The sequence below is a fragment of the Typopeltis vanoorti genome, chromosome 11, assembly GCF_054136105.1.
Source record: "Typopeltis vanoorti isolate ZY-2024b chromosome 11, IOZ_Tvanoo_1.0, whole genome shotgun sequence".
NCBI classification, from domain to species: Eukaryota; Metazoa; Arthropoda; class Arachnida; order Uropygi; family Thelyphonidae; genus Typopeltis; species Typopeltis vanoorti.
The window spans coordinates 29197069-29219199 of NC_143559.1; the positions used below are offsets into that span (position 1 = coordinate 29197069).

The 22131-nt window shown below is 36.7% G+C and overlaps 1 protein-coding gene across 1 annotated transcript in view; it reads right to left on the reverse strand.

Moving 5' to 3' along the window:
* The window catches only part of LOC150101406 (1-phosphatidylinositol 4,5-bisphosphate phosphodiesterase-like), a 675244-nt gene that overhangs the window by 114929 nt on the left and 538184 nt on the right, over positions 1 to 22131 (reverse strand). The window contains exon 23 of the mRNA XM_090400793.1: positions 8556 to 8660. Coding sequence (XP_090256919.1) covers positions 8556 to 8660 — 105 coding nt within the window. The remainder of the gene's footprint in view (positions 1 to 8555; positions 8661 to 22131) is intronic.

A 22131-nucleotide genomic window follows, 5' to 3' on the forward strand; every position in this document is an offset into this window, starting at 1 on the left:
TTGACTGAGAAATGATGCTAGCAGGCACTCTAGTGTTTGAGTGTTTACTGAGCTTTTGAGTGTTTACTGAGCATAGTAAACGATGTGATGCAAGTCGTTTACTACGACGTATATGTATGAAACCTACTTTTAATTGAATCTACCTAATTGTTCTATTTATTTTTTTTTACATACATACGTATTTAAATTGATAAAGTACGTAATTACATACCATGCCTGATAATAGAAGTGCAGAAAAATTAGCAGAACTTGGTGTTAAGAAGGTGCGGAAATCAATCACACTTGAAAAGAAGACTGTTACTACAATTATGAAAAATGCAGATAGAATAAAGCAGTCTGTGCAACAATCTACAGCAGCACTAAATGCAAAACATGTACGTTACAGCAAGGGTAAACTTCATGAAACATGGAAAAATTATTATCATTATAAGTGGATGACTTGTTTCAGAAAAATATTCCTCTGACGCAAGCTATTATAACTGAGAAAGCAAAAACAATTTTTGAGGATCTTAAAAAGACAGATGGAGGTGAAGAAACATTTTTAGGAAGCAAAGGCTGGTTCATGAGATTTAAGTCTCAAAATAAGTGCCACAGTGTTAAATTATGTGGTGAGGCGGCAAGTGCAGATGTTGCGGCAGCGGCTGCTTTTCCTAAAGAATTTCAAGACTGTGTAGAACAAGGAAGTTATTCTTCTGATCTCATTTTTAATGTTGATGAGACTGGGCTCTACTGGAAAAAATTGCCATCACGCACCTTCATTTCCTGTGAAGAACGTTCCGCTCCAGGTTTTAAAGCTGCAAAAGATAGACTTACGCTTTTGTTGGGTGCAAATGTCTCTGGAACTTTGAAGCTTAAACCAATGTTGGTGTACCATTCACAGACACCACGTGCCTTCAAGGGTCTAAAAGCCATGCTGCCAGTCTATTGGAAATGGAACAAGAAAGCTTGGGTTACACAAGATGTTTTAATAGATTGGTACACAAATTACTTTTGTCCTACGTGCTTCACTTCTGTAAAGAAAATGATTTGCCAGCCAAGGCATTGCTTCTCTTGGATAATGCCCGTGGACATCCTCAAAACCTTGCTGAAGTAAGAACACGATTAAATGTCAAGGTTGTTTACATGCCCCAACAAATATCGCTTTTGCAACCGATGGATCAGGGGATTATATTAATCTTCAAAGCCTATTACCTCCGTATAACATTTATGGAAATGGTAAGCGTCTTGGACACTTCAGGAAAAACTATTAAAGACTATTGGCAGTCATTTGATATTCTGAAGGGCATTAACAACATCGAGCAGCTTGGAACGACGTGTCAGCAAAGTGTTTAAAAGGAGCATGGCGAAAACTTCTTCCAGCATTTATGCACGACTTCGAGGAATTAGAGCAAGAAGAGAATGTTATTGAAAATGTTACAAAGCTTGCGCGAGAGGTGGAATTGTACGATATTACAGCTGAAGATGTGACAGAAGTCTAAGAGAGCCATAATAAACCGCTTTCCAATGAAGACTTAAAAGAATTAGCCGAATAATTAAGTCAACATCCAAAGGAGGAGAAAGAAAAACGAAGAAGGTCCTCTGAGAGATATGAAAACGGACGATTTACAGCATATCCTTGCAAGCATAGAGACATTGACTGACGAACTCTGTGAAATTGACCACGATTGGGAACAGAGTGCAAACTTAAAAAAGGAGTGCAATCGCATCTATTCAACCTTACACTGAACTTCTTAAACAAAGAAAAAGAAAATATAGTAGTTAACACTGGATACTTTTTTTAAAAAAAAATGTAGGTGATCCGAAACCAGGAACTTCAACATAGAAATATGTAATATCTTTTCAAAGTTTCAGATTTTTTGTATACAATTTTGTTTTGTTTTCGTTATTAATAATTTTATTTTAACAAATATATATGTATGCATTATCAAAGCTTTAAATATAATAACATACACATACTTCATGTGCATATTTTTTGACTGCACAGAACATAACTTCATACCTCCCATTAAAATTGGGTTCGTTTTACGCTGATTCGGTTTACGCCCATTTTTTCAGGAACGGAACTGAGGCGTAAAGTGAGGGCTGCCTGTACTTGTTTGGATGTTGTTATAGACCAGGTAATGTGGATGGTCGTGATAATTAAATGTATAATCAAATTAGTCAAGCAAATAAGAAAAGGGTAATCATCATTATGGGCAATTTTAATTATGGCAATATAGACTGGAATGATGAGATAGCAACTGGAAGTAAAGAAAATGAGTTTCTTGAGGGATAACTACTCTCTCACCAATTGGTGAATGATTTGGTCATCTCATCAGAGGATGTAATTATAAATGAGGTGTCAAATCATTCACCAATTGGTGAGAGTGACCACCAGGTGATTACCTAGATGGTTGCCAGCAGTGTGAGAACCTCTGTGAGAAAAGGGCATATATGGAACTACAAGGGGGGGGGGGGTATTATGAAGTGCTGAGGAGACAGCTTGCAGGTGTAGCATGGAATGAGGAGTAAGCTGGAAAAGAGATCAATGCAGCTTGAGGGATTTTCAAAAGCTATCTAGTATATGCAATGTCTAAGTGTATTCCAAGGGCGAGAAGGTTAAATAAGGTAGGGGTCAGATGGATGAATAAAGAGATTAAGCATGCGATACAGAGAAAGAGGACATTGTGGAGGCAGCATAAGAGAAGTGGAAATAACCAATTCCATGAGGGCTATAAAGACCAGGCAAGGAGGGTGACTTGGTTGGTGAGGGTAGCTAAAGAGAGGTATGAACAGCAGTTAGCTAATGAAGCCAAAAGAGAATACTAAGGAGTTCTTTCGATATGTATCCAGCAAAAGAAAGAATGATTATGGAAGGATGACACTGATAGGAGAAAATGATATAAAGACAGCTGTTGCAGAAGGTGTGGTGGAAATACTTAATGAGCAATTCATAAAGGTCTTTCAATCTTGTGAATGTGACTTCATGGAGAGATTGAGAGCAGTAGATGATGGGGAGGAGAGACTGATTGTAAGTGAGCAAGAGATGTATGGGGAGTTGAGTAAACTAGATGTTAATAAGGCTGTGAGAGCTGATAATATATCACCATGTATTCTGAAGGAATGTGCCCGGGAGTTGACACCTATCTTGACATATTTTTTTAATATGAGTCTTGCACTCAGTCAAGTCCCTAAGGAGTGCAAAATTGTGCCACTTCATAAAGGAGGTAATCTAACTCAAGCATCAAACCATATGCCTATCTGTGTGTCAGGTGTTGTGGTTAAGTTGTTGGAGAAGCTTGTGAGAACTAGCATCCAAAGTTGGGTTGACAACAATGGTACTATCTTTGATGGACAGCATGGATTTGCTAAAGAGAAGTCATGTTTTAGTAATCTACTTACTTATTACAATAAAGTGACTGCTTCCTTGAACAGAGGAGAAGGATATACAGTAATATACTTAGATTTTGCAAAGGCTTTTGATAGAGTACCTCATGATAAATTGATAATCAAACTAGAGCAGATAGGGTTGGATATTAGATTAGTGCATTGGATTGGAGACTGGCTATCTGATAGGTATCAACAAGTTGTGTGTGGGGGAGCGATATCCAGGAAAAGGAAAGTCACTAGTGGAGTGTCTCAGGGGTCTGTTTTGGGCCATTACTGTTTAACCTGTATATTAACGATATAAGTGAAGATTTGGATGGAGATATTCAGCTGTTTGCAGATGATGCAAAGTTGGTACAAACTATGAAGAGTAGAGAAGATGTTGTGGCCTTATAAGAAGACTTGAATAAATTGAGTGATTGGACACGGAAATGGGGATGTGAGTTCAATGTTGCAAAATGTAAGGTTTTAAAATTTGGAAAACAAAGATGGAATGCAGAATTTATGCTTGGTGAGGATATATTGTTGGAGGTGGAAGAAATAAGAGATCTGGGGGTGATAGTGGATAAGGATATGAAATTTAGGGGAAACACAGCCAAAATTGTGAAGACACTGACGCGTAGAAGAAGGGAGATTCTTGTTCCGTTGTATGTGGCATTGATTAGGCCATACGTGGACTATTGTGCTGAGATTTGATTACCTGGTTTTCAGAAGGATTAAGAGATGTTGGAAAGGGTTGAAAGACGATTGACTAAGGTAGTTTCTGACCTCCGGAATGTGAAGTATGAGGAAAGATTGAGAAGATGTAATCTGCAGAGTATGGTGAACAGGAGGAAGAAGGGAGATATCATAGAGACTGACAAGTTAGTAAGGGGCTGTTATAGGATCAGTGCTGGAGAATTTCCAGAAAATGGTGGGAGATCGGGGGAGAACCTGAGGTCATCCCGGGAAACTGTATAAAGAGGGTATGAGTAGAGGAGTGAGGGAAAGGTTTTTTTCGTGCAGAGTTGTAAATGATTGGAATCCCTTGCCTGCCTGAGAGTGTGGTGTCTGCAAGGAGTCTGAATGTGTTCAAGGCAAGGGATAATGAGCTGTGTGTCTGTGTGTGTGATAAAAGGACCTCCCAGATGAGTCTTTGACTCCATGAGGTCTTGGGGTAATAATAATAATATAAGTTGAATGAATTAACAAAATTTCATATATATATTAAATTAATATATATATATATATGTGTGTGTGTGTGTGTGTGTGTGTGTGTGTGTGTGTAAATATCTTCACCAATATTATTCCATCAGACTGAATAGCAATCAGAATCTGGTATAACAATGGGACTAGTTTCTAACTAACTAGTCCCATTGTTATATACCATATTGTTGTTGTTTCGCATACCGTGAAAATCTGTTTTTGTGCTTTGAAGATAATGGATATAATACCAGCGAAATATCAGCAAATTTTCTTATCAGTCTGTATTCTCATTAATACCATTAAAAATAAATTAACAAATATCTCATTGAGGATATACCACTTCCTCTTTTTCCAGGAATTTTATCCTCTGTTACTGTTTTGAGAAGTTCAAGTTCTCCTTTAATTCTTTCCATGTATCTAAGGTATTTCAACTTTCTTGCTCTTAAGGAGTCTTACGGTTCTACCAATCTTTTCTAGAGCCCAATCATTTGTCCATCTTTCGGTGTATGAGATCCTCAGCAGTTCTCCTATAACACCACATTCTAAAAACAGCAATCCTTTCCCTATCAGACATTTTCAGGTTCCAAGTAACACATCCATAAGTAGCTGCTGAAAAAACAACTACATTCAAAATCCCCAGAATTGTTTCTGTCCTTACCAACTTTACAGAAACCTCTGAATATTGTTCTAGCTATTCATAATCTTTTTCCAATGTCTTCTGAACAGCAATTCTTCACATTAATAATAGATTCCAGGTGCTTATTTATCTGACTTGCTCAATTATTTCTCCTTTCAAGTATACTTGTCAATTTGTCAGGACCTTCTCTGTCTATATTTCCTTTAAGAACCATAATCTTTGTCTTACTGGAGTTTGAGTCTAATCCTCTGTTCTTGCTGATCTCATCAACTCTCTCAATCAATACAAACTACTATAAGCCTATCTTAGACTGTTGGCACATCTACCACTATCCTTATTCCTGTCTTCAGTCCATCCAGTGCTCATACATAATATCCTAGCATAGATACCAAAAGGTGAGGAGATAGTTGACATCCTTCCCTAACTCCCTCATCTACCTGAAGCCAATCAGTTAAGCCAACCCCTGTTCTTACTGTGGCTGCTTGCTCACTCTACAAGTTAGCTATCAGCTTGACAATGTGTTAAGAAAACCCATTACTTCCCACAATTTCACATTATAAACACAGTTTAAACCTTCTGAGTAGTCTGTGAAGAATTATAATATAGAATATAAGATTTTGAATGTAGCTGTTTTTTCAGCAGCTACTTATGGATATGTTACTTGGAACCTGAAAATGACTGAAAATTGCTGTTTTTAGAATGTGGTGTTATAGGAGAATATAAAGAATTCAGACTCCCTCTGGTAACGTGTTTCTTAGACTACTTTAAAGCTTTTGACTGTATTGAGCATGTGAAACTGTGAGAAGTAATGAAAAGAATGGGTTTTCCTCAACACACTATCAGGTTGATGGACCAACTTGTATAAGGAGCAACAGGTAGGCAAGGATGTTTACTTTCTCCTCACTTGTTTAGTATATATGCAGAGGACATCATGCGTGAAGCTCAGGACAGGAATTACGATAGGAGGTAGATTGATCAGTAATCTGAGGTATGCTGATGATACAGTACTCCTTTGTAATGACATGGAAGAACTAGGACTAATTCTTGACAAAGTAATAACAGAGGACTTCAACTCAATCCTAGCAAGACAAAGATTATGGTTCTCAAAGGAAATACAAACAGAGAAGCTCTTGAGAAACAAGTGTACCTTAATGGAGAAGGAATTGAGGAAGTTAGCAAGTTTGAATACCTGGGATCCATTATTAACGTGAAGAATTGCTGTTCAGAAGACGTCAGAAAAAAGTTAGGAATGGCTAAAACAACAGTCAGAGACCTGTCTAAAATCTGGAAGGATGGATCTATATCCATGGAAACAAAGTTGAGTATTTTGGATGCAATAGTTTTTCCAACTGCGACTTATAGATGTGAGACTTGGAACTTAAAGAAGTCAGATAAGAAACGGATATCTGCTTTTGAGATGTGGTGTTACAGAAGGCTGTTGAGGATATCATATACTGAAAGGCATACAAATGAATGGGTGTTAGAAAAGATCAGCAGAACTTTAAGGCTTCTTAAGGATATTGACAGAAGAAAGTTAAAATATTTTGGACACATAGAAAGGATGAAAGGGGGACTTCTCAGAACAGTAATAGAAGGTAAAGTTCCTGGAAAAAGAGGCAAGGGTAGACCATCAATGAGATGGATGGATGGCGTGTGTGTGGAGTGACTGATCTTCAGAGAGTTGAGGCCACCAGAAAAGCAAACAACAGGACTACATGGCAAGGCCTGGTGTGGCACATCACTGAGCATCGGAGTGACCATACGGTATCTGTAGATGCCCGTGAAGCGAAGAAGAAGTAGTCTGTGAAGCACATTTTAGCAAAGGAAGTCTAAATTCTCTATACTTCCCAAATGCTGTGCCTAAGACAAGGATCCGATCTCTTACCCTTGCCTTTCCTGAAATATGGCTGTAATTATTATTATTACGGGCAACTCCAAGGAGTCCTTAGACTCATCAAGGGAGGGCCTAAACATCATGTCAAGAACTATTCAGCATTTGCACAGTATCTATCATACTTTGTTTTGAACTCATTCACAGTCATGGCACCCACAACAGACTCTGGAAGCTTATTCCAGTCATTTTTACTCTCCAAGTAAAAAACCTAGTTCTAACATCCATGCTAACTACACTCTTGCTCAATTTCCATGGATGGCCAATAGTGTTCCCCAACCACCACACCTGTTCTGAAAAATTTCTTCTGAATTAATCTGGTAAAAAAACCCTCAGTAATTGAAATGTCTCAATCATATCATCCCTTTTCTGCCTAACCAGTTTCTGTAACCCACAAATCTTCAACCTGTTCTCATAAGGTTCATTCCATAGACCAACTATCATTTTGGTCACTTGCCTCTGGATGCTCTCTACCTCCTCCCCACCACCAAGAAACCCTGGTGCCCAGATCTGCATGCAGTAGTCAAGATGGAGTCTAATCAAGACTCGATAAAGAGTGACAATAATCTGCTTGTCAAAGTATTCTTCAATAACTAAGTGATCTGATGAGCAGATTTAGCCACTTTTGCTATGTGCCCCCCTAAACTTTAACTCCCTACTAACACTCCGAAGTCTTTGGCTTCATCAATTTGAGTATGGTTCCACCAATGTGGTATACTGCTGATAATCTTTTTCACCCAAAAATGTATAATCTTATACTTTGCCACATTAAACTGACATCTATTCCCCTTATTAGTTGAGGCAGATGCTTGAAGAACAAGCATCTGCCTCAAATGACACACACACACACTCTATATATATATGGCATTCTCAAAGTGCAGTTCATGGCTCTGTACACTAACAAGAAAAGTATCCTGATGGCAATGAAGGATGTGCACTGGAATGATTCTTTTAGAGACATCTTAAGGACCTAGTTTAAAATGTTTTCCTCACTACAATGAAAAAAATTATCGGATGACCAGTGCACATCCATCATTGCCATCACTATTATTTTCATCATGTTGTAATGTAGGGGCATATCTTGCACTTTTGCACTGGGTTAGCTGACAGGCTGAGCATTCTGAACTCCTGTCACTGTAGAAAGCTCATGCCTTCCTGTGCATGTTACAATAATATGTTGTTATAAACAGAATGATACTGTATGAATGTGAATGTCATGGATGAATTATGTACTAATTTGTTCAATTCTGTTACTCCGAGTGTGAGCCTACCTTATGTGCTTATGCAAGCCATGATTAAACCACCATATAAAATGACAATATGCTATGGTTATTACTGTACTGTTGACATACTTCTATCTATGATCCTTATCATAACATTAGAAATATAAAGTAACCTCAAAAATCTCTCAGAATTACTCTGAATATAACAAATAAAAACAACGTGATTTTGTCAACATGAAAACATGATCTTTACCTCCAAGACCATCAGGAACATATATCTTTAATTCTATACAGATGAAAAGCATGGCTAAGGACATTGGAAAGTTCCCCTCTGTTCGTAATGAAACATGACGATAGCCTAAGAAAATAATTGATCATATTTCTTGAAAGCTGTCTTTTAAATATATTCAATATTTTATTTGAATACTAAAAGTGATAAAAAGTGTTCACATGCAGAGTAATAATTCTTTTTGCTTAACTAGGTGTGTACTAACATAGCCAACTTATTGAAACTTTCAGCTGGCATTTAATTTTGCATTATGGAGAATTTAAAGTTTACATGAACAAGACTAGGGCAACTGATGGAGCTGAAAAGAGAATAAGCTCAAGATTTCAAACAAGATATATTAGCTATCACCCAAGTGGTCGATAAAATAATTATTATGTTAAAAGCACCAAGAAAAGTTCTTGGAGGATGACTCTTAGTGACATAAAATAGAGTATATAAATAGTGATAATGATATAAAAATAGAATAAACGTCATTCCATTTTTACAATTAATTTTATGGTAAACTTTGTATAATAATATAATCACCTGGCTGTGTTACAGATAAACAGTAAAAATATTTAAAATGCTTTCTTTTACAAAAACAATTAACATTTACATCTAAGGATAAAATAAACTTATGGATAACGTTATTTCCTTTCTAGATACTACCTCGATACCTGAGGTTATTTTGTTCAACTCAGGTCTGCAGCATATTTAGAAAACCTCCTACCAAGATACATTGAAAAGAAGTCTCATTGTCACACTTTGCAAAAATCTGTTCATCTGAATTATTATTATCATCACAAGAGCTGTCCACCATTGTGGACAGCTCTTGTGATATTCATTGTGATAATCATTAAGCGATTCATTGTGATAATCATTAAAAGATTCATTGTGATAATCATTAAGCATACCATCAGAAGGAAATAACTAGGTAATTTAAGTGATATTTATTAAAAAATTTTCAAATTACTAAAAATCTGCATAATATTCCTCCTGAAAAAACTAATGGAATTCAGTTTGAAGTCTCACAGATTTTCAATAAATCTACATCTATAGCTCTTAGTCTATAGCATTTTGGATCTTAGAATTTTACATTCTCTGAAAAGAAATAATTTCATTACCAGAAAAGCCAATAGGGGGAAAAGAAATGAATATTACAAGACTTACCTTGTTGCTCTGTGACTACTCTGTATGTTGTCCATTTTTCTGCAATCCCACAAGTCAACTGAATGGACTAAATAGAAAGGCCTCCCCATGATTGGCAGACAGGACAACCCATTAAGATGTGTAATAGATTGCATTGGTGATCTTAGCTGCAAGCTTGCCAAGTTTCTTTCTATTTCACTATCCTCCTTCAATGGCAGATACTTATCTCATATTAGTAACACTCTAGATTTCAAAAATGAGATCTCAACCTTCACGTTGGTTCTATGGAATCTTGATATCGTCCCCCCTTTTTTTTAAAATTTATTAACATACTTTTAGAAGAAAGTTTAGAATTATATCAGCAAGAACTATACCAGCAAAATTTTCCTGCTGATATATAAATAGTTGACTTGTTTGATTTTTGTAATTTATTTGGGCTATTTGATTTTAGAACACATTTTATTATTAATAGACGATATGGCTATAGTAAGTTATCTTTCTGCTAAGCTAGCTAATTACTTTGTGGTGCATTTTGCTAAACACTTTCTTTGAAACATTCAGTCTAAAGACTTCACCAAAATGGTATAGGAATGTGGATGATAGATACAGAACCATTTCAAACAGTTTGCTGTTTGGAAAGGTTCTGTATCTGAACTCCAAAATCAATGTCATTCATCATGGATACAATTTAGAAATATATAATGATTGTACTACTTTATTAGATCATATTGTTCTTCATCAGCTAGATGAAAGACTTCATTCCTCAGTTTTTAGAAAAAACACCACTCATTATCTTCATGCTTGATGTCACCATTGCCCTTGTTAAAAATCGAGTACCATAAGAATTCTCATCAATCAAGCTCTTTCTCTCTGCTCCACCAAGATCATGTTGGTAGAGCAAAGAAATGGAGTATAACAAATTCTTTCTTGTGTAATAATTACACAATGTTAGATCTGAAATAGGCAACTTCAAATTTTACATGACGTCACCATTCCAGAATCTAACAATTAACAAAAAACATACATGCATACTTATCTTATAGTGCAATAACTATGTTTTTTGTTTGTAACATCTTGTATGATAAACTGTGAATTTTGTGAATTTTAAATTAATGTATCTAAATGTCTAGCATGAATGTAAGTCAGCAAAAGGGGCAAATAAGAGAGAAATTATTAGTGAAATATTGTAAATGAAAGAATGCGTATTATTCAGCAACATAGGGCAAAGATCACTCTAATACTGTAAAAGCAGTGTAAGCACCCATGGGCACAACATCTAAGAAGGCATCATGACGCATACGTTCCAGGAAACAAGAAGTCCCGTATGTTGATCGGTGAAGTCACCCAGCCGGAGACCAATGGGTGAGACGATAAGAGAAATTCAAACTCGGAAAGGTGGCACTCTAGGAGAGCGAATAAAACCCACGACACGGAAGTAAATCACCCCCGTTTTTTCTTGTTCCTGGATTTCTCTCCGTGTGCTCCAAGCGTTCTTCGCAGTTCAGCTCTCATTTTTGAGGGCTGACTTACGATAGGATCCGGCATGACTAGCAGAAAGATAGCGCCCAGCCCAGGCGAGCACGTGTAACCCACGTGGCGATAAGATCGAGACAACCAGAATCGAAACAAAGAAGGAAGGACGGAAGAAAACCGATAAAGAATAGATAAGTACTCTCACTTGTTCTAGCCCCTTTTGAGAATTGACTAACAGTGTTAAGAGAATGCAACCTAAAATTTGTAATAATAGAAACAGTGAAGAATTAAGATCTATGTAAATGACTATGTTTTTGAAGTGAACTTTAAGGACTTTCAGTTAGATAGAGATTCTATCGTATTTAATCCGAGAGAGATTATAAAATGTGCTAAAATGCTTTAATGTCCAAATGAGCTGTAATTATGAATGTATTATATGTTGAGTTAATGAATTTGCTAATATTTTGAAGTCAATGCATAATTGTTTTTAAGAGTGAGAGAGTGAATGAATGGTAGAAGTTTAACATTAGATTTGATAACCATTTTAACTTGTATGGCATTATTTATTGAGTTTAATAAATGTTTTGATTCCTTACTTACATGTGTTTCTGATCATGATGACTGACCCTTCATAAAACATCAAACCTGAGAACGTGTGTGTGTGTGTGTGTGTGTGTGTGCGCGGGAATAACCCAATTGAAAGTAGTAGGGCACGACTGCAAATAAAATAAAATAAGCCAGAGAACCCAAGTTTCTAAGAATTTAATTTACTTTGTTAGTGGCACCTGATATTCTATGATTACCCTAAAGGCTGAGTTTATCTCTAACCTTAAGGCCCAGGCTGGCGCAGATAAAAAATAAATTTGCCTGAGTGACCAGGATAACTCATAGAATTCAGGGAACGGGTAATTTCTGGTGGCCCCTAAAAGTTAAGTTACGTAAGAAAAGGCATAAGAGAAGCGTGACATAAGGTTAAGATTAACATTAATGAAGATCACATAACAATGGCGCAACCTACTTAACAAAGAGGTACATGCGATAGAACTTGATATAGCGACTGAAATAAGAAAGGATAAACTTAAATAAATTGCCTCGACATATCAATATCAGAGATATATGGTCGCAACAACAATAAACTATATTGCAATTGCAATCACTCAAAGGTTTTACGAACAGGCATTTATCTGGTCGGAAAGCACTCTCAGTACAGTCTTTGGGCTTCCCTTGCATTCCCGTCTACAGCTCTGTAAATGAAATGCATGTCAGCCTTCTCCTGATTTGTGAAAGAATCCATCCTTTTTCACACTCCACAGTAGAAATAATGACGACTGCAAAAACCAGTGCTTATAAGTGTTCACTGGAAAGCACCCTCTAACGCTTCACCGCTTGAGTTCGGACCATGCGTTGTGTGACAAAGGGTGCTTCTTTAGGTGTGTGTTCTGTCACCCCTTAAAGTTTGGCCCAAGAGTTTCTGAATCACCCTTTACAGCTAGTTTAGTGTTTTGACTAATTTCTCTCTGTTTTTGTTGTCTTTGTCTTTTTACTGATGGTTTTCATACCAAATTTATTACAACAGTTATTCAGTTTATTCAGGGAATTTTTTTCTTCTTATTATTATTATGTGACACCTCCAGGAGTCAAAGGGACTCATTGAGGGAGAGCACCTCCAACATCCACCAACTACAACAAACTGCCTCATCTACACCAATGCCATCTACTACCCACCACCATCACTAGTGTTTTCGCAGACAGTCGCAGGCATCCATGCCAGTGGTGGATTCGGGCTTGCAGCCTTTTGGCTGGAGAATAGATGCGCTAACCACTTGGCCAACCAGGTTGGCATCTTGCAGACTTGTACTGGATTTATATAAAAGTATAACATCATCTGCATAAAGTAACGAGCTGAGATTAACATCTCCAATTTTGATATCAGGTTTAATACCACTTTACTTCATAATGTGATGCATATAGATAATAAATAACAGAGGGAATAAGGTACATTCTTGTCTGACACCAGATTTAACATCAAACCATCTTCCTGTACTTCCTGAAATTCTAACTGCTGACTTACAACTGAAATAAAGACTACGTATTGCTTAGTCTGATATACTGCCTCACTGACACTATATAAATGTAGCATTTTAAATAACTTTTCTCTTGGCACCTTGTCATATGCCTTTTGCAGGTCTACAAAACTTAAATACAAATTTTTGTTATATTCCATGATTTCTGAACTATTTTTCGTAAAGTGAAATCTGATCCTGACAGCCTCTTTTTGGCCTGAATCCAACTTATTATTTGCCAAGGACCAACAAAACATGCAGAAAAAAAAATTGGAAACAAATGAAACATCATCTATTGCAAAAAAACATTGCCATAGCAGCATGAATTTTATAGAAAATAAGATAGAAGACCAAGAGAAAAATAACTGAAGTACCACAAAAGGAAAACACTAACATCTTTAAAGACTGTGGACTTACTGATGACTTCAGGTTTTTAAATCTGATGAAAAAAGAATTCGCCCGCTTCACTCCACACAATGCATCTAGAATAGACAGAATTTACCTCCAATCCATCAAGGAATAACTGTAATGAGCATTAAACATACATCAGTCGTATTCTTGTTGGGTAGAGCAATAGTGAATGCACAGGATATCAAAATTTTGCAGGATGATTAGGATAGCTTGGAGGACTGGGCTAAGGAGAATGGATGCCAATTTAATGTGGCAAAATGTAAGGTTACGCATTTTGGGGTGAAAAGATTAGCAGCAGTATACTGCATTGGTGGAATTGTACTCAAGGAGATTAACGAGGCCAGGGATTTGGGAGTGTTAGTGGATAAGGAGTTGAAGTTTAGGGAGCACATTGCAAAAGCAGCTAAATCAGTTCATCAAATCACTTGGATACTGAAAAAATACTTTGATGAGCAGAGACAAGCAAGTTATTGTTCCTCTGTATTGAGCCTTGATAAGACCCCATCTAGACTACTGTGCCCAGATTTGGGTGGCAGGGTTTCTTCTTGATGGAGAGGAGGTGGAGAGGATCCAGAGATGAGTGACCAAGATGATAGCAGGTCTATGGAATGAACCTTATGAGAACAGGATGAAGATTTGTAGGGTGCAGAAATTGGTTGATAGGCAGAAGAGGGGTGATATGATTGAGACATTCAAATTACCGAAGGATTTTTTATAGGATTAATTCAGAAGATATTTTTGAGAACAGAACTGGTGGTGGGAGGACTAGGGGCCATCCATGGAAACTGGGCAAGAGTGTGGTTAGCAAGGGTGTTAAAGCTAGGTTTTTTACTTTTAGAGTGGTGAATGAGTGGTAAAAGCTGCCAGTCTGTTGTAGGTGCCATGACTGTGAATGAGTTCAAGGCGAAGTATGATAGATACTGTGTGAATGTTGAATAGTTGTTCTTGACATGATGTTAGGGTCTCCCTCGATGAATCTAAGGACTCTTCGGAGTTGCCCGTAATAATAATAATAATAATATAGAAGAAGAAGACCAAAGGTAGGGGGCTTCACCTGCTTTGGTTTCTCAAGAGGAGGTGAACCATATATCAGCACTCCTTATGGTAAAATTATATCTAAACATTTCTAAGATATTTAGATCTATTATTCTTTAAGTGGCATTTCACCATTTCTAAAAGCTTTCTTCTTACTGTAGAAACTTCTCTTATGAACAAAAGACCTCACCTATTAGAACCTTTCCTGGTGTTTATCTGCTCCCTTATGCCTGTGGTTTATCCTACTTCAGCCAATCCAGTTGATTTGTTTGTTGTAAGGAGCATCAAAAATTACATTAAATATAATAAGTTAGAACAATGTTCTAGTCTTATAGAACATGCTATTACTTCTAAACACAAAGTTTTTTGGGTAAAAAATTAAACCCAATGTAAGAGCAGTTTCCTCATGAAATAATTATACAAAGAGAGCTGTAAAGCATTGCTTCGTTGCCACAGTCTCAATAGATATGAAGAGTTATGTTCATTACTTGTCCAGGACATAGTGCTTCTCATCATTTCCTATCTCAATTAATTATTTTTCCCTCTCTCCATATCACTAGGATTGAGTACCATTAGACTGTGCTGTGCTATGATAACTCATGAATTCACTTTCACATTTGCGAATTCATTCATGTTGCAGATGCTCTTGATATCTGGTTAAAATTTTATAATAGATAATATTTATCAAGTTATTTGCAATTATTTCTTTTCATAATAATCATTACTGCATTGTAGTATGGACAAATTACTAGCCTTATCTAATGTACAAGTTCATCAGATACATTGTTTTCATGTTTAATTCTCCAGACAAACTGGAATATCTGTGGAAATCTGTATTATAGAACATAAATAATACATTTTTGGCAAAGTTGAAGGTGTCTCTGTTCTCAAAATAAATGGCTGTAGATTTGAATCCCAGAAAGAATGATTATGAAAAGATGGCACTGATTGAAGAAAATGGTAAAGACAGCTGTTGCAGAAGGTGTGGTGGAGATGCTTAATGAGCAGTTCATAAAGGTCTTTCAATCTTGTGAATGTGACTTCATGGAGAGATTGAGAGCAGTTGATGATGGGGAAGAGAGACTGACTGTAAGTGAACAAGAGGTGTATGGGAGAGTTGAGCAAACTAGATGTAAATAAGGTTGTGGGACTTGATAATATATCACCATGTATTCTGAAGGAATGTACCAGGGAGTTGATGCCGGCCTTGACATATTTTTTTAATATGACTCTTGCACTGGCTCAAGTTCCTAAGGAGTGGAAGGAGGACAAGATTGTGCCACTTCATAAAGGAGATGATAGAACTCAAGCATCAAACAATAGGCCTATTTGTGTGTCAGGTGTTGGTTAAGTTGTTGGAGAAGCTTGTGAGAACTAGGATCCAGAATTGGGTTGACAACAATGGTACTATCTTTGATGGACAGCATGGATTTGCTAAAAGGAGGTCATGTTTTAGTAATCTACTTACTTATTACAATAAGGTGACTGATTCCATGGACAGAGGAGAAGGATACACAGTAATATACTTAGATTTTGCAAAGGCTTTTGATAGATTACCTCATGATAAGCTGATAGTCAAACTAGAGAAGATGGGATTGGATATTTAGATTAGTGCATTGGATTGGAGACTGGCTATCTGATTGGTATCAACAAGTTGTATGCAGGGGAGCGATATCCAGGAAAAGGAAAATTACTAGTGGTGTGCCTCAGGGGTCTGTTTTAGAGCCATTGCTGTTTAACTTGTATATTAATGATATTGGTGAAGATTTGGATGGAAATATTCAGTTGTTTGCAGATGATGCAAAGTTGGGACGAACCATGAAGAGTAGAGAAGATGTTGTGGCCTTACATGAAGACTTGAATACATTGAGTGATTGGGAATGGGGATGTGAGTTCAATGTTGCAAAATGTAAGGTTATAAAATTTGGAAAACAAAAAATGGGATGCCGAATGTATGCTTGGTGAGGATATATTGTTGGAGGTAGAGGAAATAAGAGATCTGGGGCTGATAGGGATAAGGATCTGAAATTTAGGGGACACATAGCCAAAATTGTGAAGACAACACAAAGGCTTCTGGGAATGATACAGAGAACAGTGACTTGTAGAAGTAGGAAGATTCTTGTTCCTTTGTATAAGGCTTTGATTAGGCCACAGATGGACTATTGTGCCCAGATTTGGTCACCTGATTTTCAGAAGCATAAAGAGATGCTGGAGAGTTTCCTAGGCAACTGACTGAGGTAGTTTCTAACCTCTGGAATGTCGAGTATGAGGAAAGATTGAGAAGATGCAACTTGCAGAATCTGGTGAACAGGAGGAGGAGGGGAGATATGTTAGAGACCTACCAGTTATTAAGGGGTTGTTATAGTTTCAATGCTGGAGAGGTTCTACAGAAAATACTGGGAGATCAAGGAGAACCAGAGGTCATCCCTGGAAGCTGTATAAGGAGGGTGTGAGTAGGGGAGTGAGAGCAGGTTTTTTCATGCAGAATTGTGAATGATTGGAATGCCTTGCCTAAGAGTGTGGTATCTGCAGAGAATTTGAGTGTGTTTTTAAAGCATGGTATGATGAGCTGTGTGTATGATAAAAGGACCTCCTAGATGAGTCTTTGACTCCATGGGGTCTTGGGTAATAATAATAATAATATGGCATGGATATTTGCAGATATAAACTTTAGGTGGTAGACGATCCACTGCAAGACAATTACCACCACTTTCTAACCGGAGATTCAAATGGGTTGAAAAAAGTACCTTGTTTGGTCTCTAGAGAAGTGTGTTCCTAGTTTATCTAATTCTCAGCCCATCTATGAGACCAAAGGTGCTATATGTTAAACTTTTGTGGGAGGGATTGATATAAAAACTAGTCTCTCAGGAGAGGCAATTTGGATTAAGAAAAATCACCCTATCCTATCAGCAGATATGAAGAGGAAGAAAAGTGCAAAATAGAAGAAATTTGGTTTTGAAAGGTTGTTCAAAGAGTCTGAGTGAAGCTGTAATAAATGTATCTAATCTTCTTAAAATAAATGCATGCCTAACATTTGTGAGAGAGAGAGTAAACCATAATTAACATTAATCATTAGTCTAAAATTTATGATCATTTCTTGTCTTTAAATTAAACGATGCTAACTGAAGTTTTGCTTATCAAACTATAATTACACACATATTGCAAATGACAATTTATTAAAATTGTTTATGTTAATATATTGAATCATCATTTTAACAATCAGTCTCAGAGGAGTTTCTTTAGTGCTGTTAATACAACAATTAATTAATGAACTGAGTACAGTGACACCACTTATGATGATCATGCAATGAAATCTTTCAACTACAAAATTGCTTCAAGTTGGATTTGTTCTTATAAAGCTCTGGAGATGCTCTTTGACATAAAGTGACATATCAGCTGAATCACCAATAAATCAAGTACTTTATTACATGTCCTTATATTATTTAAGAATTATTACTGAATCTAGTATTACTACTATATCTAGTTTCATTTTCATTTGTCATTATACCAACACATTTGCTGACTGGATGGCTAAGTGGTTAGCATATCACTCTCCAACCAACAGCTGTGGTACTGAATTACAGAATGGATGTTATTATTATTATTACACTCTCCATGAAGTCAGCAGATTCAGTGCAGGTGGTTCATTCAACATATTTATCATACTGAATCTTAAAATACTTAACACTCTCTGCATTAACAACATATTCTGGTAATGCTGTCCATTCACTCACAATTCTCCATATAGAAAATCTACTCCTCACACCCCTCTTCACCACGCGGTTCACGGACAACTCATCGCGTGGACAATTTATCATGAGGAAAAATCATTGCAAGGAAAATTCATCACAGAAAAATTCATCGCAAGAGCTATTGATCGCTGAAAATGTTATTCGCTAGAAAACTGAAAACTGAAATGAATTGCATTGATAGCGTTATATAAAAAGTAAACGCAGTGCAAGATAAATTTCACAAAATATAATTTTATGATGTATCTATGTATCAGTCCGTGCAGTTAGCCGAGTGGCTGGTTGCTTCACAAACATATGCCTGGGAAAGGAGTGTCCTGGGTTTGATTCCTGTCGCTGACGTGAGGAGTGTAGGATCTTTCTCAGGCATATCCAAGTTAGCTGGTATTGGACGAGGACTGCAGGGTTTTTCTCTGCAGTTTATGTGGATTTTTTTTCCTCCTGAAAGCAAGCAAGCAAATAGCAGACCAGCCCTGAGAAGATAACGCTTCTACAGACATAGGATACACTGGGAGGCATAGGGGCAACCACCTTATCCCCGTATAACAGTTGCAGTTATAATTTTGTAAATATTAATATTCCATCAACAGAATCTGTAGTATCAAAGTAAGAAAGAATATTTATACCATTTTAAGATGAAATAGAAATTAGGAAACTCACCAATCAATAAAATATTACTTTCACTGTATAAGAATAAAAAATATTATGGAAATCTAAATAAATAATACATAGATCTATCCTCTTTTACCTTTATGGTGTCGACCGCAACCGTTATACGAGGATAAGGTGGTTGGCCTATGCCTCCCAGTGTATCCTATGTCTCTATAAGTGTTACATTCTCAAGGCTGGTTTTTCTGCTTGCAGGAGGAAATCCCATATAAACTGGGGAGAAAAACTCTGCAGTCATCGTCCAAGACCGCTAACTTGGCTATGTCTGAGAAAGATCCAAAGCTCCTCATGTCGGCAACAGAAATTGAATCCAGGACACTCCTTGCCCAGATATATGGTTGTAAAGCAACCAGCCACTCAGCTAACCGTGCAGACTAATACATAATAAAATTATATTTTGCGAAATTTATCTTTCACTGCATTTACTTTTCATATATCGGTATCAATGCAATATCATTCAATTTTCTAGCGAATAAAATTTTCAGTGAATTTTTTCAGCGATCAATAGTTCACGCGATGAAGTTTTCCCATGATGAATTGTCCGGACACATCACCACGCTATTACATAACTTAAAGCCATGATCTCTGGTCCTTCCCTTTTGCCTTGTACTCTTTTTATAATCCCCTCTGGATTAATCCAATAAAATCCCCTTACCAACTTAAACGTCTCTATTACATCACATCTTTTCCTTCTATCCACCAAACTCTGCAATCCACATTTCTTCAATCTCTCTCCATAGCCAGCATTCCAGAGTCCTGATATTGTCTTAGCCCCTCACCTCTGGACCCTCTGCAATGTTTCCACATCACAGTGAAAATGAGGTGACCAAATCTGAGCACAATAATCTGAGTGTGGTCTGATCAATGTTTTTTACAGCAGCACAACCACTTCCTTACCCTAAGATGTTAGAGCACTTCTTATCATAGTGGCACTATGAGGTGCAGTCTTTGCAACACTTGCAACATGCCCTCTAAATTTCAGTCTATTGTCAATCATCACTACAAAATCTTGAATCTCATCCACTTCCTACAATATAGCACCTTCAATACAGTACATAGCCTTATATCTGCACTCCAAAATACAACTTTCACTTATTAATTAATATTAATAACTCCACTTCTTTGTATAAGTCGAAAGTCTATTCAAATCTTCCTGAAGGGAATTAACATCAGCAGTGCTACTTATAATTTTCTCCAACTTTGCATCATCATCATCATCAGGAAACAACTAAAGATCCCCACCAAGTCCACATTGTTAGATATTGAATGGAGAACTTATTGACAAGTTATTCATTCAAGATCTAACATGTAAGCTTTACAAAATTACAAAGAAATTTGCATATTACCGGTTACCAGCGAAAGGTGAGAAACACCTAAGTTGTTGTATATGAAAGTATGTATCAGTATGAGTAATATATTGGAATTTATTTATTGTAAAACAGAAAGCTAAAAATCAAGAATAATGTCAGATTAGCATTTCATGTAAAGGAATAATGGCTTAATTTATGTATTATTAAACTATCATAAAATCGTAAGTCACTAGGTAAGAAATGACTAATAGGATCAACGGTCACGTCTAAGCCGCATGTACCTGTCGTAATGCCGAAGGCTGACGTATGTGCTTTTCCTCAAAAACAACACTTAATAGCAAGGAGGGAAAGCAAGGGGATCAACCTAAGGGCGATGTAAGCTATAGATCGTGCAAAAAACAATACAGAAAAGAGAGTGCTGAGAAAAAGTATTTAAAGCAATACGTGCCAAGCTCAAGACTTTTTTCCTGTTTTCTTCAGGAATTTTGGAGATCAAGGACTCTCGACGAGTGATCGGAGATAGGACAAGCCGAGGGTGCTATGTCGACGACAGCCGGTCATATTCATGACCTGCACTGAGAGGTATTCTGCGGAGATCCGTACAAGAATCAACATCTCATGCAGAATGGTGCCAAATGCTGTACAATCCACCCGAGCGAGCGGAGAAAGCTCGTAGCAACAGCCATTTCTTGATTTGTGTCCAGTAGCAGAGAACGGAACAACTCAGCCACAAGACGAAGGATGACCCGAACAACACGTGGCAGCTAATAGACTTTCAGAGGGACTTGGTAAAGTAAAGTAAAGATTCTTTTGTTTCATATTTTGAGATTGTTTCAAGGTAGAATTTGTGTCTTGATAAAGCAATACTGAGGACATTTTAGAGAACTTTGATAGAATAGAGTAATTAATAAAGCCAATTCTATTAGACAAAGAATTGTATATCACAAATCTTTATCGTGTATATGATTGAAAGAGTGAAAACCCTTTGTTAATTGAGTAAACTTAACTAAGAGAGAAATGATTTGAGAAATATCTATTTAAAGTAAATGTGAATGAAGGAACTTGACTTGAATGTAACATTGTTTAAATTATCCATTTGTATTACATGATTTTGCATGTCAGTTTATATGAGAAGGTCAGATTAGTATTGAACAGTTTGTATAGATAAGCATGAGACATTCACTTTAGCTAGCAATGCAGAAGTTTTGATAATTTAATACAAGATTTTGTGTACCTGTTTTTTTAGCATTAATAAACATGTTTTATTACTTGAAACTGACTCTTGCCTGAATTCAAGGTTTCAACCTACCACTTATAAAATTCGAACCAAATAGCGGGAAAGAGTTTAGAAAATTATATAATAGGGATTAGATCTTAGGTCACGACTGCAAGGAACTGAGAGCTATATACTCACATGTGAATTTAGATTAATGTATATGCCTAAAACCTAGGATTATTTCCCTGAGTCTGAATTATATTCTTGTTATAGGAAGTTGGCTGGCGCAGTAAAAATATAAATTTGTCAGTTTCTGAAGAGGAAATATCCCTAGGAGTCAACCCAGGTTATATATGGTAGCCAAAATATTAAGATATAAGATAGAGAGGTAGAGAACAATATATATAACAAATAATGATAAGTAAAATACCTTACAACATGATATATCGTTTACAAACAAGTTAAAGGTGTTCAAGAATAGAATCC